Consider the following 23778-nt stretch of genomic DNA (forward strand, 5'->3'; position numbering starts at 1 on the left):
ATGCAAGGTGTTCACTAGCAACACACGGCTACTGAGTATTTAAATGTGGCTACTGTGACTAAGAAATTCAATTTTTAATTTATTTTAAGTGAAACTTAAATTTAAATATTCACTACCATATTGAACAATTAGTTTTAAAGCCTTTAAGTTTTATATACATGACACTCCCATCCAAGTTTTTTAAAATGCCTGGGTGTTTTTTTGCACACATGAATCAGCCCTTGGTCTGTAGGGGTCATGAATATGGGATATCCATCTTGGGACTGAACTCCAATTCTTCCCAGTCCAGACTGCCCTCCTGCCAAATCCCCTCACTTCTTTTATAACTTCTGAACTATGAAACAGGCAGACAGACCTCCTTTCTTGCTCCATCAGGGCCTTGGGTGCTCCATTTTTCCAAAGGGAAGATACTTATTAGCGGACATCAGCAAAACTGTCTTGAGTACTGAGCATCTTTCAAAATAATAACACAGCCTTCTCACTATAGACACTGACAGACACACCAGTGTGAAGCCAGGTGCACACACTGTCTCAGAGGCTGTTGGTGCTTATATGCCTCAGACTTCACTATTTCAGCCAAAAGCCGGCATCTTGGAAGCTGAGCAGAGACAGGACTTTTTGTGGAAGTAATTATTGAGGCGGTGGTCTCTGGAGATAGGGCGTGAGGGAAGCAGGGTAAGAAAGAGGGGAAAGCTAGCAAGAGTATAGTCTCCACTGAAGCCAAGGTTCCTTCAGATGCTACAAAGACGTTCTAGACCTCAGACTACACTATGAAGTCTGTCATGCCTTGAGACACTGGGACTGGCCTTTTGAACTTTGTATCAATCTGACACTCGCTGAGTTGGGGACATGGGAAGTGATAGCTCCCAGGCAAGAAGGCTTCTCTTTGGCCAAGGACAAATCTCTGGAAAAGGGGATAGTTCTAGTTGTCATCTAGCACCCACAGCTGGAGGATGAGTTCACCTGCTAGAGAGGATCTGGATAGAGACCTGAGAACACCCTCAACAAGACCACTTTCAACCCTAATAGCTAAGCTTCTCCTCTCAGTGTTTCTCTCTGTGCTTTAGACGCCACCCTGCTCTCCAGAAGCCCTCAATTAATACCTGACCAAGTTGGTGTATAAAAACCCCAGCTCCCTCTTACTCAAATGAGATAACCCTAAGGTGCTTCCTATCCCACTGGGATGAAGCTCACTCACAGGGATGATGTCCTGGTGACGTCCCATAGATGGGCTTTCCTTTCTGCTCTGCCTCACCTTCCTGGGATCAGTTCCCAAATGAACTACTTGCATTCAAATCCTTGTTTCATAACTGACTTCCAGGAAAGCCAAACTAAGTCATACACAGAATCACTCTCCCTAAACATTACTCTGTAGGCAGCCATCAACTATAATAACCAGGTCTGATTATTATCCCAAATCACACCTCCCTTACATGAACCTCCTCTTAAAAGCTCCTTTGTTGTTTTCCGCAGACTGGTCTCAATCAGGGTCATTCCAGATTTTCTTACAGGTGTTTATCATTTTTACAACCCACATGGTGTGTTGGCAAGTTCCCACTTAATTTTATTTATTTATTTATTTATTTATTTATTTATTTATTTAGTGATGAAGTCCCACTCTGTTGCCCAGGCTGGATTGCAGTGTCATGATCTTGGCTCATTGAAACCTCTGCTTCCCAGGTTCAAGCGATTTTCCTGCCTCAGCCTCCCGAGTAGCTGGGATTACAGGCACACACCACTATGCCCTGTTATTTTTTGTATTTTGAGTAGAGATGGGGTTTCACCATGTTGGCCACGCTGGTCTTGAATTCCTGACCTCAGATGATCTGCCCGCCTTGACCTCCCGCAGTGCTAGGATTAGAGGCGTGAGCCAAGTTCCCACTTTATTTTCCCCTGGTTAACTCCTTAGTCCCTAATTAATGTGGAAATGGAAGTGCAGGAGGTGTGGCCTGGACCAGGCTGCAGCACCTTAGCCTTCTTGCACCTGCCCAGGAGCAGAAAGATTATGCCCAGGGTTCTTGCCAACAGCTTCCCTCCTCAAAGATTCTTCCCCAGCCACAGGTCATATTACACAAGGGTGATCCTGTTCTGCAGGGAGGAGCAGGAAGCCCTTCTGAGGGCTACAAGTATGTCTGTGAATGTTGTTACTACTCTTACACATACTGCATAATGTTCAGTATTTATGGGAAAGCTTCTTTCTGTTATTCATTACCATTACCAGGTAGCTGTGTCCCTAAAACATCTAGAACTTTTACTTACAGAAGCATCAACCATTTAATAATTAAAGATGTGGCTAGTGATTCAAGTTAGCCTCACAGTAATTTGTGAGAATATGCTTGTAGTTTCATAGGGCATTCTGGAAGACAGGAGAAGTAACTGCCTGGGAAACTTGTTTCCTATAGGGTTTATTTTAGGCTTTTAAAAAAAATGGTCAGGCTGTATTTTTAAAACAGATTAGGTATGGACAGGCGTGGTGGCTCATGCCTGTAATCCTAGCATTTTGGGAGGCCAAGGCGGGTGGATCACCTGGAGGTCAGGAGTTCAAGACCAGCCTGGCCAACATGATAAAACCCTGTCTCTACTAAAAATATAAAAATTAGCTGAGTGTGGTGGCGGGCACCTGTAATCCCAGCTTCTCAGGAGGCTGAGGCAGGAGAATCCCTTGAATCCAGGAGGCAGAGGTTGCAGTGAGCCAAAATCACGCCATTGCACTCCAGCCTGGGTGACAGGAGCAAGACTCTGTCAAAAGAAAAAAGAAAGAAAGAAAAAAACAGATTAGGTGTGAAAATGCTATGCTGCTATGTGTGTGTATGACACTTTTAACTCCAGTTGGTCGTGGACTAAATGTATTCTCTTTTATTGAAAGAAGGTTGTGAAATATCGTTTTGCAGAGACTGGTATATAATCCATTTTGTGCCCATTTCCAGTGTGTGACGTCAATCACTTCTCATTTCCCTTTTTGAGTTAGAAGTGGAAATAAGTGTAGAAACTGAGGAATTTCTGCATTTTCTACTGGTTATTCTGCTTCATGCTTACAGCCTACCCAAGTGTGTGCAGTTTGGAATGCGGGATTAGCAATAAGTGTCTTGGTATATAGAAGTGAGCATGGAGTGACTGGGAGGCAGGAGATCTGGTTTTGTTTCGTTTTGTTTTCTTACTTAAAACTTTGCAGTTGGGCATGGTGGCTCACACCTGTAATCCCAGCACTCAGGGAGGCTGAAATGGGGGTTGGATCACCTGAGATCAGGAGTTCGAGAGCAGTCTGGCCAACATGGTGAAACCCTGTCTCTACTAAAAATACAAACATTAGCTGGATGTGGTGGCACATGCCTGTAATCCCAGCTACTCGGGAGGCTAAGTTGGGATAATCACGTCAACCCATGAGGCAGAGGTTGAAGTGAGCCGAGATCACACCATTGCACTCCAGCCTGGGCAACAGAGCAAGACTCTGTCTCAAACAAAAACAAAACACACACTTGCTTAGAATTCTCCATACAAGTCTATTATTGCTTTCTTAAGATGTTGGTTCCTATTGAAACCTCAGGCAGGGACTTGAAATTTGAACTGGGTTGGAGTGCAGTCTTTAGCCATACATCTGGGTTAGCTGCTTGGCCCATTGAGGCTGCTTTGAAAAAATTTTAAAAAGGCTACTGCTGATTTCCATGAGAATCAACTGAGATACTGGAAACAATGTCAAGATGAATTATGTTTCTAGTGAGAATTGCTCTTATGAGGAAGCAGGAGGACGAGGACCTGAGGGATTTGTTGGTGCACTTGAGAGGCCACTTGTAGCCCAGGGGAGACATGGGTGCTGGATCCAGGTTTCCTGGGTCTGGAGCTCCTGCATTACTACTTCCTAGTTTATGATCTTGGAAATGCTACCAACTATCCTGTTTGCATGATGGAGCTCATTTGAGAATCTCTCATCTAGTGTGACATCAGGAACAGAGCTGGGTCTTGAACCGGATTGCCTGACTTTTGGTACAGCATCTCTTTATTCCGTCTATTCCTCCAAAGTCAAATAATACAGTTTGTGGAGTATGAGGCTAGGAGTATGCTAGAAATAACTAAGACATAGCCTCCAAATCATTTTGGATCTTTTGTTTGTCAAACATTTGAACAATTCCAGATGTTCTCTAAGGTGAGATTATTTTTTGTTTAAATGCAAGTTTTCCCTTTAAATGTAAACTTCTTTAATTATCCTTTAAATGTAAACTGCAGAGTTTATAGGAATTTTTGTAGTTAATAGCCATTGATACATCAGCCAAAATTACAGACAGCATTGCCTTAGTTAACGCCTTCAACTTGCCAAATGCACTTATTTGTATGTATGTTATACCCCCAATTTAGAGAATAATTCAGAAACAAGAAGCTAGTGTGGGTGCAGTGCGTTTTTATAGCGACTACAAATAGTTTCTTCATGCTACTTTCAACATTTGTGAAAACACATTTATTGTTTGGTGGAAAGAACAAAATGTTTGCCATAGCAACCATGGCAACCCTGGGTGTCTTCCCTATTAGCTGTAATGCGGGGAGCATCTTCAACAGCAGGAAAGAGTCCTGGGCAATTATCACCCAGATAGCATCCCTCCATTTTAAGAGCTTTGGCTGAAGCTCTTGGGCTCAGAAAATTTTTAACATGATGTGTTGACGAATGCTAACAACAGCTATTCCATTTTGGTTAATTTGGGGGAGATTAATAAGCCAAGTTTTTTTACTGTGGGGAAAAAGGGAGCTATGATTTTCTTTAGACAAATTTGCAGAAACTTTAATGCTAAATCATTCTCTATTTTTTGTTTTGGTTTGTCTTGGTTTGGTTTAGCTTTGATCAGTCTTTTGTTATTTTATTCTTTGCAAGGCAAAATTTCTTGTCAATTTATTTCCTTGTTTCCATTCTTCATATAAGTTCTTATCATACGCTAATTAGAATAGATGAAGGAAAATCTTTAAAGCATGATGAGGAAGTCTAGTTGTGAGCTATTGAGGGTAAAAGAGAAATAGTTAAGGCTTAAGAATTTTCATTTTAAAAATGATGATCACAGAAACAGCAAAAGTCCTATATTATACCATCAGCTCCCAAATTGCTGTACATATTCTTTATGCAATAAATCACATATGAGTAATAAAATTCTCAGCCTATAAAAGAATAAAATGTCGATAATGGAAACTATGTTATATGCAAAAATCAGAAAAGTATAAAATCACTCATACATTCACCACAGACAAAATCGCCATATACATTTATTTTCTATCATGTTTTAATATTGCTGAGAGAAGACCATTTCAACAACTTTTTTTTTTTTTTTTTACTGAGAAAGAATGCAGCCTCATGAACTGGGCAGCAGAAGACATTGAATAGAAATAAAGAATATGTTTAGAATAATTTTGGATATTTTGAAATGTAAAACCTCCCTCTCTATAAGCCTCTCTGTCAATTTTGAGAAGCTAGAGAAAGGCAGAGGGGAATGGGAATTGTGAATATGTTGAGGAAGACAGAGTTGAATGATAAAAATGTACTCCTAGATCTGGCATCTCAGAATCTCTGCTCAAATACCCACTTCCAGTGATTTTCCTCCTTACTAATTTTCTGGAGTTTTATAAACTGTTTTTTTTTTCCTGTTGAAGAATAATTACAAAGAGCTGGATTTACCCTATGTTTTAATCCTGGGTGCCAAATTTTCTAAACTTGCTGGATTTCAGTTTCCTCAACTTTATGATGGAGATAATGCTATTTACTTAAAAGGATATTGTATATTTATTCAAGTAGGCAAAATTGCAGTGTCAAATAGAGTCCAATGCACAATGACTTAAACACAATAGGCGTTTAGCTCTCATTCGTCTACTAGGTGAATGTGTTCAAGTAGGCAAGTACTTTCCTTCATGTGATCTTTCTATACTGTGATCCTGCCATCATCTAGATCTTGTTGTCAGCTGCATCCATCAGTGGTGGAAAAGGAAAGGAAGTGGAAAAGGAGCACGCTAGCCTGGAAGTGGCACAAATTATTCCCACCCACATTCTTATTGGAGAGAACTTGACCACATGGCCATAACCATGAAAGTATGGAAAGCTGAAAACTGCCATTAAGCCATGCACTCACTGCAATTCTATTACCACAGAAGGAAGAGAGAATGGATATTAGTGACTATCTGCTGTAACTGCCACTGTATTCATAAAAAACACTTAAAAAATACATTCCACAATAGATGTTGAGCACATTCCCTTCCCCTTCTTTCCTGCATTTGAATCTTCTCAGGAATGGTGAGAAAAAAAAAGAAAAAAACAAACAAAACTTTTCTCAAACAAAATCTGCTAAGGGCTAGCTGCTTACTGAGGAAAATCTACCACAATTTGTAAGATGTGCCTTTAAGTCCTCTATTTTTCCATCCTTAAAGACAGAACAGGATTGGCTTTATGCCCTCTATCACTCTGTCTGCATTGCAGTCCTGTACTATGAGAGACTCTGCAGGAGGAGCTGGGGTTCTGGAAAGCTCTCAGTTACCAAGGAGATGTCCAAATGACTTCTTCCAAGGTGGCGAGAAAGTAGACTGAAACATTGCTAAAATGATTTTCAATGACATAGATTGAAAGAAAAAGGTTATTGATTAACTCCTCTAAATGAAAACTTCAATTACCTCTCCCTACTTGGTGTCCTGAGTTGCTTCTATGCTATCTCTATCCATGGCATAATACAGTCTGTAATAGCTCCCACATGGGCTTCAGGAGATTTGTGAAACTTGGGAACAGTAGAAGTGAATATTGTCTTTTTTATTCCTATGTGAAATAAAAACAGAAAATTTAGGCTACAAGTCTTTCAACTAAGAGAGAACTCATATTGATCTTCTGCAAACCTCAGATGTGATAAATACAAAATTTCCGGGCCAAAACAGTTTTTGTTATGTGTGTCAGAATGCCCCTGCATGTCAGGTATACTGAATCACACGAGGATTCAAGAATGCTACAGACTCTGTCATGCCTCTGAGATTTTGTGTATGTTGTTCCCTCTTCCCTGGCTAATCTCCATCGAACTTTCCACCTTTTCTCCTAGGATATGGCTGCACTTGCCTCAGGTTTCACCTCTACTATTGCTATCTCTAGAAGGCCTCTCTGATCAGCTCCTGTGGCATTCTGTGCTCTGTGTACCTGCTGTTTACCTCTTGTGATGGTTTCTTTCACATCACTTTATATTTTTTGTCAGCCTCTCTCTCTCTCTTCAGCACCCAGCATACTCCTGGTGCTCAACAAACATCTGTCGAATAAATGAATGATACTCTTCAAAGGCACAGTCGGTGTCCTTTCATCTTTGTATCTGCAGCATAATATCTTGCCCATGATAGGTTCATAGTAAATATTCAGAGACAGAGGAGAGAGAAGGTAATGAAAGAACACTAAAACGAGGAAGAGAAGGAAGAAAAGAAGGAACGATATATTAGTCAGAGAGAGAGAGAGCGTGCATGTAAGTCTAGTTCATATATATCTGCAATCAAAGGCTGAAGTCATAAGAAGAGAAATAAATAAAACAAATGTCACTAGGAGTTTGTAAGATAGAAGTCATAATGACTAAGGAAATATGGATGGAAGCATGGAAGATACAGCTTTTGACATGAGTCTTAAACCATGAGAGAGATTTTGATGGAGGTGGAGAATGGGAAGTATCAGGGGGTTAAGTACAGAGGCAGGGAAGAGTAGGGTCCATTTGAGGGTAGAGTCATCTTAGTTGAACACTGTTTCATTTCCCTTTGATAGCTGAAAATTGTAGCTATGTGAGACATTACTACAACTCTCTCTCTCTCTCTGATCCTGTTCCAGGAGCTGGCGGTTGGTCCCCAGCAGATTCCAATGCTCAGCAGTGGCTCCAGATGGACCTGGGAAACAGAGTAGAGATTACAGCAGTGGCCACGCAGGGAAGATACGGAAGCTCTGACTGGGTGACGAGTTACAGCCTGATGTTCAGTGACACGGGACGCAACTGGAAACAGTACAAACAAGAAGACAGCATCTGGGTAGGACATCTTTTTCCTTTCAATGAATAAAACTGAGATGTGCTAATGGCAACCAGAGTATATTTCCGTCATTTTCCAATATCCGGATTGTTGGTAGTTTAATAACTGGTGAGTGCCCATTAGAAATAATTAGACAATTTGTAAGGCCGATGCCCAGCATGGTTCTCTTTCCTAGGAAAATTAGGATGTCTGTCGCAAATAGTTTAGTATGTTCCCCTTTTTGTAGTAAACTGGGTAATTCACTGACTGAGCCTCACTTTCTTCATCTATAAAATTAATTAAAAAACAGATAAATGTACCAACAAAGTATGATTATTAATGTGATTATACTAATTTACTGAATATTTATTGTCTTATTTATTAGTTTATTATATTCCAGGCACTTCACATATTTTGTAACAACACAGCTAGCTCAGTTACATCATTTGATCAACGTTGCCCAATATGTGAATTGTGACTTGGGAATCTTTAAAGTCTGGTCTGACTTTAAAGCCACTAAGTAGCTTCTATTGCAGATTCACAAATAATTGAAAACTAAAACTACAAAACAAATAGAAAATTTAGAATTATTCTGTTATTGGAAACCATGCTCAGCTTCAGAGTGAAGGACAGTTTACTCCAAGTTACAAAACAGAACTTTCCTCCCCAGTCCCAGCCCCACACTCTTGACCTCACTGTGTGGGTGAAAGGCTGTCAGCAAATTATTAATGGAGGAAAAGGTGGAGGTGAAGCAGATAGCAAAAGTCACCTGGAGGTAGCTTCAGAACCTCAGGCACTAAATAAAATAAGTTGTAAGTTTATATTATTTTTCGTTGAGAAAATAAGTCACCATTTTTTAATCCAAATGTGTGTAAAATGTGAAGATTTGGAAATGAATAGCATATTCTTTCCTTCTCAGATTCTCTCCTCTTAAATCAATGCCAATTTATACTTTACATTAGTGTTGTCTTCACATTCACATTCCCATGTTGGCCCCATCTCCCTGATAAAAATGAAATAACTTCTGCTTCATATACTCATTGTTATTTGTTAATTGCCTACCCATCATTTGGGTTTGTAATTGAAAACAGTCATAAATTGAGGATTAAGATTAGTTATGGCAGACTGAATCCTGAGAATAGTATTAATGTCATCTTTATTCTGGGTCACTTGTAATATTGGGTTATAATATTTATAAAGGGCATAAGTTTTCTTCATTTTTAAAAATAGTCTAAACATTGAGTATACATGGAAACAAAGAGGGGAAAATAGACACCACAGCCTACTTGAAGGGAGAGGTTGGGAGGAGGGTGAGAGTCCAAAATCTATTTGATACTGTGTTCAAAACCTGGGTGATGAAATCATTTGTACACTAAGCTCCAGGGACATGCAATTTACCCATGTAACAAACCTGCCCATGTACCCCTTGAACCTAAAAGTTGAAAAAGAAAAAAAATTGTCTTTTGGGGACTATTTTATTTTTTCTCAATTTTGAGGTCCCCGTAAATTATTACAGGTTTTTGTTTTATTTGACTTTTAGTTTGAGATAAGAAATACGCACACCTTCCATTTTGAGGAACAATTTTAAGGTTTTTATGTTGACTTTAGAGGGACAAATCGATGTGGGATTTTTTGTTTTCTCTGATACTTGTCATCAGGACTGGTTGTCTTCAGATTGAGTTGTAGCTTTGAGTTATTGTGCCTAATTTTTTTTAATCATGAGTTTCATTTTCTTTAGAACCAAATAATCTACTTTCAGCTTAGCCCCTGGGTTGGGATATATTTCAAGGAATGACAATTCCTCTGGGCTCATGAGCAGGGGTCACAAGGACTCTTTCACTTCCTTACCCTTGTCAATTTACCTGTGTTTCTAAATTATTCCAAGCTCCTCAAAGGTGGGGATCTCTTTATATGTCCATTTAGCCCCTGTGCCCAGTATCACTAGACACATGGCAGGAACTTATTTTGGGGTGATTATTAAGAGAACTGCAGAATTACTAGGGCTCCCTGAATTGAAGGGTGGGGGCAAGAGACTTTCCCCATCCCCTACCTTGCATTCTAAACAGCCTTGACATGGTAGGGCAGGTAGAAGTTGCTGGATGGGCAGAGAAGGAAAGGCAGGGTCTTCCATGTACAGTGAGGCAGGAAATTCCAGCAACAGCTCTCCAGAGATGCTTGCGGCGGCTGCAGGGCAATTGGGAGAGAGGCAGCTTCAGGAGCAGCCTTTCACTAAGTAAATACAGGGAGGAGAAGTGATTTGAGGAGGGACCATTACAACTTCCAATTTAAAGAGTAAAATAGAGTGGCGTTAGGCAGGAATACCATGATAGGTCATGTACGGTAACTAGGCTCAACCCTGGAAAAATAGGTGTCCCCTAAATTAATACTGGGATAACTAACAGTTACTAAACACCTATTACACATGATATGTAAGCAAATGTAATTCTTTATGTATATTAAATTGTCATTCTATAAAGTGGTGATTCAACGTTAACATCTCCAGGAACAAGAGGCTTGAGGCTCACAGAGCCCAATCCAAGCTCACACAACCAGAAACTGGTGGCAAAATATTTCACAACTAAGATTTATTCCTAAATATAGTTGATCGCAAAACTGTAGTTTCTGTTTCTCTTTTAGTACACTGATTTTTTTTTTATTTTTTTATTTTCACAAAATTGATTTACTTTTCTCACCTCAAATGTTAACTTTGTCAAGCCAAGTCTTTAAGAATAATATTAAGCCCTATCGTTTAATTCACATGTTGCTAAATATAAAAGTGTGAAGATACCAATAATACCTATTTGTATTTGTATATGTTGTAAATAGTGCTTGGAGTCTCTAAAACCCTCTAGGCTTTCAGGGCATTTTACAAACACTTCACAGAAATCTGTGAAATTTGCCTTGTGGCTAACTAATATTTATTGGTGCTTTCATCAGATTACGCTGCTGGATTAAAGAGATTATCTTGAGACCTTTTCTTTTTACTTTTTATTTTTAATTTTAAATTAGAAGTAAGACTCTGGATTCACCAAAACTAAGCCTTATAGCTAAGACAAGAACAATAGTCAAACAAAACGTTTTGCAAAACTGTCTAAATTGTTTTGTTTAACTTTCAGAAAAAAGTCAATGCCTAAAACATCAAGTACTTGCTTAAAGGTGGTTTATCAAGAAAATAGAGAATATGTGTGTGTGTGTGTGTGTAAGTATATATATATGTATGTGTGTATATATATATGTGTGAGTTTGTGATTGTGTGTGTATATATATACACAAATATATATATACACACAAATATATATATATATTTAGAGAAAGGGTCTTACTCTGTCACCCAGGCTGGAGTGCAGTGGCACTATCATAGCTGACTGTAGTTTTGATGTCCTGGGCTCAAGTAATCCTCCCACTTCAGCCTTCAAAGTAGCTGGGACTACAGGCATGCACCACCACATCCAGCTAATTCTTTTGAAATTTTTAAAACTTTTTTCTTAGAGATGGGTTCTCACTGTGTTGCCCAGGCTGGTCTCCAACTCGTAGGCCCAAGTCATCCTCCCGCCACGACCTAAGGTTTACAGGCTTGAGCCACTGCACCTGGCTAATGAAGCAGAGAAGCTCTTTAATGCTTATGTTCACCAGGTCTTCTGCGGATCCTCACATTTTAGATAATATATAATTTGTAGTGCTCTTTAAAATTGATTTACCAAACAATATATAGCACATCCTGAGGATGGGACAATCCATTCACCAGTACTAAAGAGATTTATTACATTTCACAAGGTTTGCTTCAGAAAAATAATCCTAAAAGGATACCTTTGCAATGTACGGTAGCAATTTTTCATGCCCTGAAAATCCAGTTCGGAGAGTTTCTGATCTGGCACTGAATGGAATGCTCATGGATGAGGCCACCAAACAGCCACTTAGTGATGCACCATGATTTATGCACAAGCCAGAGTCCCTCGCTTCACTAAATAATCAGGCATGAAGGTGTGTCAGGGACAAACCCTGCAACAATGTTCAGAATCTTAGCAGCTCCAAAACCTTTTCCTGACTGGTGTGTAGACATGCCGAATCATTACAAATATTAAAATTCCACCTCTGGGCAGCAATGTGAGCCAATGCTTGGTAAAGTGGGTAAACTTGTTTGGAACAAAGGAATCTCTTAATTAAGTCCACTCAGACCAGGTCCTGTTAGCAGTCCTTTTGAAAGATATGCCAGAAGAAACACGTAATGTCCATGTTATATCCATGCATAACCACTATGTTGAGCCCTTTCCTTCATAAGCACAATTCCCACACTGTCAGTGAGGCTTTTCTGCCCTAATTCAATGTCCCCACATCCTCAGCTACTCATCTCATGGCTCTTGTCAATCCCCTTCTCTACCCTATCATCTCCTGTGAATGTTCTATATTTTATTAATATTCAATTTGCAGTTTTCTCTTATTAAAATTATGTTGCCTCTCCCCAAACAGACAGCCATATAGTCCTTTATTATAGATGCTTTTGGCCTGTGCACTCTGATGGTCTGTGATTTCCTGTAACTTTCTGGAATCTGTCTTAACATGAAGGACTTGCATTTGTTACCTGGCGGTTTTCTCACACAGAGGTCAATTCAAGCAATGGATTATACATTTTGGTCATCAGTTCCCCGATTTCATCCTTGAGTGACTTCCAAATTCTCTGGGAGATGCTGTCTGATCTTCATGATTTATACACATTTATTCTGCCAGTTGCGCCTAGAACATCCTGAGTATTGATAACTGTTTGATATAGTATTTTAAGCCTACCAATTTCAGAAAACAATTTGAGAGTGAGAATCTCATCACCATCAACATATATATTTTAAGCTCTCATTATCTGCCAAGCACTGTGCAAGGTGCTAGGCTTACAAAGAGGCTTAAGCTGTGGTTTTTCCCATCTCTGGGTGTGCAGAACCATTAAGGAGACAAATCAATGGCATGCAACATAGTATATGTGTATGTGGTAGCACGGCAGAAGTTCACATACACAAAGCTTGTCAGAGAGGGTGTTCCTGGCAATATATGAATGTGAGGGGCTTAGACTACTTGAACCAGAAGAGACTATGTTTAAGTTATGTCGGTTTGTCAGCAACTACAGAGTACTGCATGTCTAACAAAAATTTAATAAATGTACATAAAAATGGGAACAGAAAATGGTAAAAATGGGAAGTGAAAATGGTGAAAGTGAGGTGCATTCATAGCAGGAGAAATGCTATAAGCAAAATCTTAAAGGAAGATGTATTAAGGACACAAAGAATTAATAAATTAGATATAAGATGTACCTGGTTCGTGACAGAAAACGAATTTGAAGAGAGAGACTGGATAGATACTGTAGACTAAGAGCATCCTCGTATCTTTTTAAGCTAATACATTATTATTTATTAGCCATTGTAACAAAGTTTGTTAACACTTCTCTGTTTTAATTTTTTATTAAATAATAAAGACTACATGTAGGAACATGGTCTCAAATATATTTGTCAGGATTTTTTAAATGATTCTCTCCTTTGTTTCTCATGCACATGTACTAATAAGCTTTTAATATAGATATTAATTTCAGTTTTGGCAATTATTAAAAGCTCAATTAAGAACTTAGCATGCCCAGAATCTTGCTGCTGATTTAATGGAGACCACCAATGCAAAAGCAAGTTATTACAATGTCACAGACTAATAGAAATAAAGTATAGAGGGAAATACAGAGGCTTTTGATTACGATCTGATTACAGTTGCACCACTGGTTGCTTGCATGACCTTGAAAATGTCCCTTAACATCTCTGTAGCGGGTCTTTCTCCCTACCCAGGGCAGGGGTATATCTAGAATCATCCAGGCCCATTGCATCCATTCCTCCACATTTCCTTGCTCAGACACTGGTTCTTGGCTTACCCTGTGGGTTGCAATGCGAAATACATAGAGATAAAGCCTGGGCTTCACTATGAAGCCAGCTTAGAATAGTCAACTAAATGATCTTAAAGTTCATCATTCCCCTTGAATCATCCCAGTGGTTCTGTCCTAAGCTCTTTTGCTGATTTTAGATGATCTTGTCACTGGATAGAGCCCTGCAGAAAAGGAAACAGGGAACAACTGGCCAATCAGCATTGTGAAAGCAACAGCTGGTCTTTACCCCAGCTTCAGCAGGCTCCCTCCAGCCCTCTGGCTCCACATTTAGCCCATGAAAGTTCCTCACGGATGCCCATGTGTTTTCTCTTCTTAACACTAGAATTTGCTGAAATGTTTCAGAGAATTTCCCAACATGGGGCCTAACCTCTTTAAGGAGTAAATGCACTCACACATTTACACATGTGGCATTTAAACACATCGCACAGGCAGGGAGTCAATGTGTAGTCTTCAGGATTAATATTCATATGGACACGTTCTAGGGGAGACCAGATGTTTGCAGTCCCCTACAAACTGGTTGCATGTGTAGTGGGATAGGATCCAACAGCTGATATCAAAATAAGGAGGATGATCTGCTTAAAACTAATTCTCCTAAATCCACTGCTATTAAATTAATCTTATTGTTAAGGTGCTTAATGATTCCCAGCAATCTCAACTTATAATTGTATTTTCAATGTGTATAAGCCTGTTAGTCCTCACTCGGATTCCTCTTAATCTAAAGTGAGTGTCTCCAAAACCTAAGCTTTGATTTTTTATCTTGCCCAAATTCCTACCTAAGGGGTCTGCGGAGTCATGCTCTACAAACTGTCAATTCTTCTCAGATGGGTTTTATTTGACCCTGTATATCATGACTTACTTTCCAATCTGACTCTGGCATAACAAGGAAGAAAATAAAAATGTTTTAACCCAAAATATATTTCCTTGCCGTACCTTGAAATTACTCTGCAGTCTCTTGTGGGGAAAATCCACATTCTATAGAGAATCTCCTTTCCCCTTTGTTTTCCTTCCTTCCCAGATCCAGAATATAATCAACTAAGAGCCAGGCACCCTTTTATGTCTGATAAGAAATACTTTACAACCTGCACTCTCTGAAGTCTGCTATCTGAGAACTTCCTCTGCACAACTTGGTCTCCACAATCCTTTAGCTTAACCTGAACATTCCTTTCCATTAATCCCAGGACTTCAGATAAACTCAACTAATTGTCAACCAGAAAGTGTTTAAATTTACCTATAGCCTGGAAGCCCCCCTCTGCTTTGGGTTGTCCCGCCTTTATGAACCAAACCAATGTATTTCTTAAATGTATTTGATTGACGTCTCATGCCTTCCTAGAATATATAAAACCAAGCTGCACCTGACCACCTTGGGCACGTGTTCTCAGGACCTCCTGAGGGCTGTGTCATTGGCCACAATCACTCATATTTGGCTCCGAACAACCTGTTAAAATATTTTACAGAATTTGACTCTTTTCATCGACAAGAGCTAATATCTCAACTTTAACATCCAGCAAAGTATTGGGATTTTTAAAATGTAAATATAGTCAATGATGCTAGCTAGGTGTAATGACTGCGTGGAAGAGATTTTTAAACTAATCATTATTTATTTAATGTTTAGCTAACATGGATGAATTCTTTTGCACGTGTGTGTGTTTCTTTGTTGTTGTTTTCTTACATAGATTATCTCAGCTTTGAAGTCTGACATGGATTCTGTGACTATGATAAATGACTAAAACCCTAAAGCACTCAGTTTTTCCTCTGTAAAGTGGATGTAATGAGGGTAGTCACCTCATACTATCCATAAAGGAGAGATTCTCAAAAATGAGCATGCTTCAAAATGTCCCACAGGACGTGTCAAGGCAAGGCCTGCTGGGCTCCGCCTGCAGAAAGTATTCAGTAGGCCTAGGGTAGGACTGAGAATTTACTTTTATAATGAAATCTCAGGTGCTGTTGGTGCTCCTGGTTGGGGACCTCACTTTGAGCAACAGTGCATAAACTTTAAATGGACTGAACCATACAAGGATCTTTACATAGCATTATCAACAATAAGGGATGTCATTGCCATGAAAGGTAGGTGTATGTGATGCACCTGGGGGAGAGGCCCAGAGGACACTGGCTCTCAGGGTCTGCTTTCTTTTGAGCTTTGTATACAAAAGGAAAAGCAAACAGTAAGTCAGTCTTTCTCTCACTTAATAAACTAAATACTCAGTGGGAAAAATAAGATCTTGTGGTTACAGGTGAAGACAGTTTACCCAAGCAGGCTCATTAAGGACAATTCGCACAGAGTCCTGGCAGCATACGGAGGAGCTGGAGGAGGAGCCTGGGGGAGTTACTGATGCCTAAAGAAAAGGACTCTAGGTCAAATTTCCAGGCTCCAGGTGTCTACCTGGCTCTAGCCAAATGGAAATATTCCAGGCTTGGCAGGGACATCAACAAAGCCAAGAATGTCTCAAGTATTTTAAGTTGAAAAAAAAAAAAAAGCAGGCTTCATTGAATTTATTATTGCAATGATAACAATCAACATTAAGAAGGAAAGCATAATATAGTAACCACAAGTTTCTACTACTCTTAAGTACGGTTTCCAGTTTTGTGGGCCTTAATGTTAATTGCAAATGAAGGTAACTAATTTTATTCACTGATCATGTGAGGCTAATAAAAATAGAGAGTGCAAACAAAATAAGTGTGAGCAGGAGTTGCTCTTGTGTTTCACGTCTCTGACCAATTGCAATTGTTCATATGAGAGGCACATTTCCTACTGCCTTCTAACCAAAGGGCACTTCTGCTGCTGTGGCTGCTCTTGGAATCAGAGAGAGAAGCTGAATGATGCCCCTAAGTTTGTCTAACACCCTAGACTTGCCTTGAAAATAATTCTCTAATTTAGTGACTCAAGAATTTTTGGGAAGTTAATTCAGGAGCTCATAGGAAAAAGAAACTGTTTTTTTTCCCCCCTAAGTATTGGAAGTACAGAGAAGGACTCATAAAAATTGGGCTGGGGTTATTTAACCTTGAATACCGTGGGTGATTTTTTTTTCGTTTTGTAGGAAGGGAGTATTGGAAGTACAGAGAAGTATTGGAAGTACAGAGAAGGAGTCATAAAAATTGAACTGGAGTTATTTCAACTTGAACGCTGTGGGTGCTTTTTTTTTTTTTTTCCTTTGGTAGGAAGGAAGACGTACTTGCAAAAATCTCCCCAAAGAATCACGGACCCCTAACATCCTGTCTTATCTGACTGTAATTTAGGGTATCAAGCATCTGTTAGGCACATTCTGCAGGTACTAAATTAAGGAGGATTCAAGAGTAGAATGTAGAAATTTCCTGTCAGAGGTAAGAAGAATGCATGGACAGGTACAAAATGGAGGAATATGCACAGATGGGCATATAGATGAGAGCAAGAAGTTTGTGACTTGTTAGTAGAAGAAGTGCTATGATTTTTTTTCTCCCAGAAAATATTTTGATTTTGCAATGATTCAGCCACATTTTTGTCCTACCTGTCTCTATTTATGAAACAATAACTGAGAGCTAGAGTTCCACAAATGGACTGTAAAACAGAGTAGAAAGAACTGATGAACAGAAGATGCAGCACGTAAGCATGAGCAAGCTAGCCCACTATGTGTAAACAGCTCAGCTGACTGGGTGCGGCACCTCCCTTGAACATGAAGCACTCTGCATGTAGATGAGAGAAAGGAAAATGCAGTGCAGGTGCAAATGACTGTGACCCAAAGCCATGTTCCTCTGAGGAGTGGACACTTTCATGCCTGGGCATCCTACAGGCCTTCCCTATCTAGTGCATATTTCTGCAAAGGCTTATGTTGTGTTTCAGACACTGTGTTTATATGTGAGGGCTATAAATATGTGAGAATTTAAGAATGTATGTGTGTGTATAGAAGAAGAACCAAGCCACAGCTTGGGAGGGGCATCCTAAACCCCTTAATAAACACATAATTTAAGGGAAGATCCTGTGCTTGCCAGAGAAGCTTTGCTTAGAGGCCCGTTCCTAAGTCCCCTTGCATCAAGCTTGCTGCTCCTGCACCCCTCATACCCAGAAATGCCAAAGCTGCATCGCTGGCGTAGGTGTGCATAGGTTAGTTCATGTCCCTGATTCATGAGTGATGACTGACGACCCTGCCCAGCAGAGTCCAGGCCATCTTTTTTCTGAGACATCTCTGGCGAGAGGTGGCAGCTCAAAAAGCCCTTGAGTCTTGTTTTTTTTCTTTGGTGGGGACTCTAATCTGTTGGTAATGAGTCCTTCATACACTCCCCCCTCATTCCATGTAATGTGTTTGAGTTCTCTTCTTGAAATACATTTGTCATTTATTGAATAATTTCTGAAACAATTAAATGGCAACTCAATGAATGGCTTTGTCAATTTTGTGTAATGGAAAGTCAAATTATCATGTAGGAAATGCAAAATCTTTCTTTTTATAACATTGTTAAAAGACTTCAAAAGTAACTGCATAATTATAAAAGAATTTGAGGTATTCAAGTTTGCAAAATCAATAAGAATATCTCATAAACTTACTTATTTTTGAGAATTGAAACCATACACATGGACTTATTTAAATGTAAATGTAAAGATATGAATAAAGACTGATGTTTGTAGAAGTTGATCTTATTATTTAAGCTAAAGTTGATACTTTAAACATATACATCTGTATGTGTACATACATACACACACATATGATAGTACATAAAATATATATGTATTTATAGACTTAAATTATATGTACTTATATTTGTAGATTTAAATACAGTAAGTTCTCACTTAACATCATCCATGGGTTCCTGGAAACTGTGACTTTAAGCAAAATGATGGGTAAGAAAATCAATTTTTTTCTCATTACTGTTATAATGAAAAGATATTGAAGAAAACAATGTTATTTGAGGACTCATTGTACATTGTTTTGTTTAAAGTCTCAATTTCCAAGAACTTGTAAAAGACGCTAAGGAATTACCATATATACTTTTGTATATATATTTAAATAAGTTTAAATAAATATATGTGTGGTGTAAATATATGGGCCTATACATATATATCTTTAATTCTCAGCTTGTTTCATCTTGATTTCTTCTTATCTATAAATTTTGGTTATTCAAACTTTTTACCTTCCTGTAGTAAATAGAGGATTTAGAAGATTTTTGTTCCACTACCTCTTTGGCAGGTATGCCAGCTGCCTTACTTTAAAAAGCAACAATTGCAATTCTTCAAGACAATTATAATTTGTTGCTTTCCCTAATCAGCAGGACCTCAGATAAATGGACAGATTAAGGATTTGCTGAGAGTATTGTTCTGTGGTTCAATGACTTGTGTGATTTCCTTATTTAAACAAGAACAAAGAAGCCAAAGAAAATAACGTATTTTAGAAATAATTGGGCACTACTTATCAGAGTGGTTGGTGGACTGGATACTAATCAGGATAGTAGACTCCAAATTGTTTTTTTTTTCCAGTTACAAGTACCTTTGTTTATTCAACAGTAGACACAGTGCTGCTGGCAGTAACCCGTAACTGTACTCCATGGATTTAGATAAGAAGATGATGGGGAAGGGGGATTTTTAAGTCAAACTAGATCAGGATTATATTGTTTCATTTGAGTCTCTCTTAATTCAAGTGTATTTAATAAAATTCTCCTTTATGAACGGATTTGGAGCATGAACTTTGGATTTAGGCAAATCTGAGTTTGAATCCCTGCTACTTACTAATGGTATCACCCTGGGCAGCATTTTATATCCTAAGCCTTAGAGTTCACATCTGTAAAATTTTTATAAAACCTACACTAGAGCGGTATAAGAATTCACTGAGGCAATCTACATAGACTCCCAATGTCCCTGACATATAAAAAGTACTCAAGTTAGAAATATTTAAATCCTTACCTAAAGAAAACTTGAATGCTGACCAAAACTTTATCAGAATCCCAAAAGACACATTTCTTCCCTCAAATGTAAGAAAATATTCCCTCAAATGTAAATGTATCTTCAAAATATCCCTGCTCCTGCCCCCAGATGTATTTTCTTAGGCCTGAGGCATTTGCAAATTCCAGAGACCATGGCATGCCAGTGTCTGTTGGTTCTGCTGGTAAGGGGGGCAGTCTCCCTTTTGTGACTCCTGCACAGTCCAGCCTTTCTCCTGTTGGGTGATGCTGCTAAACGTGCTCCCAGGATAGATGAAGCATCTGCCATGCTTGTGGGTAGACATGGGTTACTAAGTAACATGACAGAAAATGTAAGTGGATCTGGAAACAAGGTAAACCACCAGGAGAGCCAGAAATTTAACAATGACCAGATTTTAAGCCACTGGCATTTTGTTTAAGTCAGTTCCCAGTAAAATCATTTGAGCATGACTTTAAAATAAAAGCTGGGGACTTGGTTGATGATGGGGTGCTGTATGGAGTAACTTGATGGAGGCCCAGAATCTCAGGAACCATTTGTCAACATCTCTTCTTGCAACACTAGGTAACAGCAGAGCCATTGCACATTCATTTCAGAATGGGCTGCCTAGCCATTCAAAATGGGTGAGTCAGAATACTGACTTTTGACTAATTTCCAGAAGCGTGCAATTGTTTTGCAACTTGTCCTACCGCAGACACAGATTCCTTAACCTCCTTCCACTAGATAAGATATTATCTAACAAGGGTTCCCATATAAGCAAACATATTGTTACGTGAAAGCTCAAATAGCAGCAGAGTTTGTACAAAGCTGTGGGAGAAAGTCCTAAAGAAAGAATGCAGGTTAGCAAGGAGAGGTCAGGAAAGTAACAGATTTTGTAACTAGAAGAGAATAGGAATAAGCAGCCAGGTGTGGTGGCATGCACCTGTAATCTCAGCTACTCTGAAGGCTGAGGTAGAAGGATTGCTTAAGCCCAGGAGTTTACAACCAACCTGTGCAACATAATGAGACTCCATCTCAATTAAAAAATAAAATTTTTAGGCTGGGCGCAGTAGCTCACGCCTGTAACCCCAGCAGTTTGGGAGGCCAAGGCAGGTGGATCACAAGGTCAGGAAATCGAGACAATCCTGGCCAATAAGGTGAAACCCCATCTTTACTAAAAATACAAAAAATTAGCTGGGTGTGGTGGCGTGCACCTGTAGTCCCAGCGACTCAGGAGGCTGAGGCAGGAGAATCACATGAACCAGGTAGGCAGAGGCTGCAGTTAGCCAAGATCGCGCCACGGCACTCTAGCCTGGGCAACAGAGAGAGACTGTGTCACAAAAATAAAACAAAATAAAATAAAATAAAATAAATTTTTTAAAAATGTAAATAAAAGCAACGGGAATAAGGGATCAAGAAAGATGTAGGAGTCTTTAAGGCACCAAATTCAGATTCATCCCTATTTGGGGAAATTTAAAAAATCTTTTAAGAGAGGTGCCAAGTACAATTAATCACAGGATTTGAAGTAAGGAATCCATACCCCATTCCTGGCCCTGGCCCTTATTATTGTGTGCATTTTCATAGCCACTTAATCCCTCTGAGCCTCCAAGGCTGTATCTTATCCAGATGCATGTACCCAGCCCAGGCATGTAGTAGTTTCTCAATAAATGCTGACTTCAAATAATTAAATGCTATGTCATTTTCAAGAAACATCAGCTAGGTAGGTATTGTGACAAGTCACAAGATTGTTTGAAAAAAATACATATAACATCTTTCAACTGCGTAGAAAATAACAGAAATGTTATCAGTTTGGCTGAAACACATGACTTGTGCTGGGGGCCTAAGAGATAAGGCTTGATAGATATATTGGCTGATGTATCTTATGGGTTTGCTCAGGAAAATATAGTACCTTGCTTACATCTGTTGTTCTAGTGTAATTATTAATTGAGCCACTTGTCAATATAAAAAAAAACCTTCGTTTGGATAATATATTATATTGTCAATGTCTTTCTAGCTGCCATCAATTCAGAGTGAGCAACATATACTTAACTCAGAAATAAAGCAAACTAAGGATATGCCGTACCTTTGAAGTATGCGCGACAAGAAGCTGGATTATAGTATTAGTTGCTACTACATGATCCTTATACCAGTGTAAATTCAGGAGAGGGCTGGCATTTTTTTTTAAGTTTAAAGTTTAAGCATGAAGAAAGGCCTATCAATAGATAAAACTTTGGTTGTGAGTCTCCAATGGTTTTATAAGTTCACCATCTTTAGGAACATACATGAAATTAGAGTGTACAATAAGGCCGTACTGTAGAAACCCTAACTGCTAAGGAAGTTCCTGCAGCTGGCTCACGAAAATAATCAAGGAAGGAGCTTACCTGCCTCTATCAATTTTTATTAAAAGCAAAATGAGTTTATTTGGAGAAAAGATGCCCAATAGAATATGGATTAGCAAATTAAAGAAGGATGTACTTAGTTTTACTAAGTTTCAGAGGAACAAAGTCACTCTTCTATTCTATGGAAGTGTATATAAGGGCTATAAGATTAAACTCACTTCTTTGGGTCAATTTTAAACTTGTGCACAAATAGACTTGATGTAGTAGGTTGAAGAGTGCTCCCACAAAATTCCTGTGCACCTGGAACCCAGATGTGATCTTATGTGGGAATAAGGTCTTTGCTGATTAAGTACTTAAGGATCTTAAGGTGAAATCATCCTGAAATTAGGGCTGGATAAATCTAATGACTGATATCTTTATCAAAAACAGAGGGGACACCTAAGACAGGTCACTTAAAGAAAAAGGCAGATACTAGAGCAATGCATATACAAACCATGCAGTCCCAAAGACTACCAAGAGCCTCTAGAAGCTAGGAGAAGAAAAGGGAGGATTCTTCCCTGGGGCTTTCAGAGATCACGTGTCCCTGTTGGAATTATGCTTCTGGACTTCTGGCCTCCAGAAATATGAAAGAATAATTTTCTTTTGCAAATCCCCCAGTTTGTGGTAATTTGTTATGGCAACCATAGGAAAACAGTACTCTTTAAATATTCATTATTTTGCAACCTCTGCTATTATTCCACATTTAACTCTGAGCTCCTCTGCTGGGGTGTGGCCGCCATGCACTGAACACAGCAGCCTGCACACAATAATTTGTATTCCTCCAGGGCACCCAGCACAATGCCACTGCTGGTTCAATACGTCCATGACTGGTTTTGCATTGCCAAGCTTCTGGATCATTAAGCCTTTGCACATACTACCATCTTCACCTGGAATTCTCCTTCAAATTCCCCATACTCTCTTGACACATACGTCTCCACCTTCTGTAAATTCTTTCTCATCTTTCAAGATCCAGTTCAGCTCTAATCCCAGGTCTACAACAACACTTCTCCTGATTCAATTACTTCAAGTAAAAGTGATCCTTTGCACATCTGCACTCCCTTTCTCCTTCCTGGGTCATGTCTTCGGACTTGGAACAATTCTTCTATAGATTTGGTTATAATCGCCTCCCCCCCACCCCTCCGCCCAACATGTTGCTCCATGCAAGTTAGTCTTGTCCATGAAACTGGATAGAGTGATTTTGGAAAACAAAGTCTGGTCTGATTTTTACCTTCATCTCTCTACTTGGCCTGGTATGGAGTAAACGTTCAATAGTAATTTGTTGACTATTTGCCCTGGCTGTCTCATTCCACAGTGATAAAACTGAAATGTTCTCTAAAATTACTTTTCCATCATTATAAATTTGACTTGAAAGCCATGCAACTGATGCATTTGCTGGGGATTATCTTTTGCCCATCGCTCATTAAACCTGTCCTCATATAGCAACAATATTTATAGGAACAGCTAAACGTTAGCCCCCAAGTGAGAAAATGACCCATGCAAATGCCCTGGCATGACACAAATACCCACAGCAATGCAGATTGTGTGATGACTCTGCTGGGTGGCTACAGTTCTGAGGTATGGGCAATGGATGAGCTAACTTGGAGAAGACAGCCTAAAGTCGTCAAGGGAAAGAAGAGGGTGCAGTACTTCATTAA

The 23778-nt window shown here is 39.2% G+C and overlaps 1 protein-coding gene across 1 annotated transcript in view; it reads left to right on the plus strand.

Annotated features, from left to right (window-relative positions):
* Positions 1-23778, plus strand: part of CNTNAP5 (contactin associated protein like 5) — an 885765-nt gene that overhangs the window by 208100 nt on the left and 653887 nt on the right. Inside the window, exon 3 of the mRNA XM_030800870.1 lies at positions 7808-8001. Within this exon, the coding sequence (XP_030656730.1) occupies positions 7808-8001 (194 nt within the window). The remainder of the gene's footprint in view (positions 1-7807; positions 8002-23778) is intronic.

The sequence above is a fragment of the Nomascus leucogenys genome, chromosome 20 (genome assembly GCF_006542625.1).
Source record: "Nomascus leucogenys isolate Asia chromosome 20, Asia_NLE_v1, whole genome shotgun sequence".
In the NCBI taxonomy this organism is placed as follows: Eukaryota; Metazoa; Chordata; class Mammalia; order Primates; family Hylobatidae; genus Nomascus; species Nomascus leucogenys.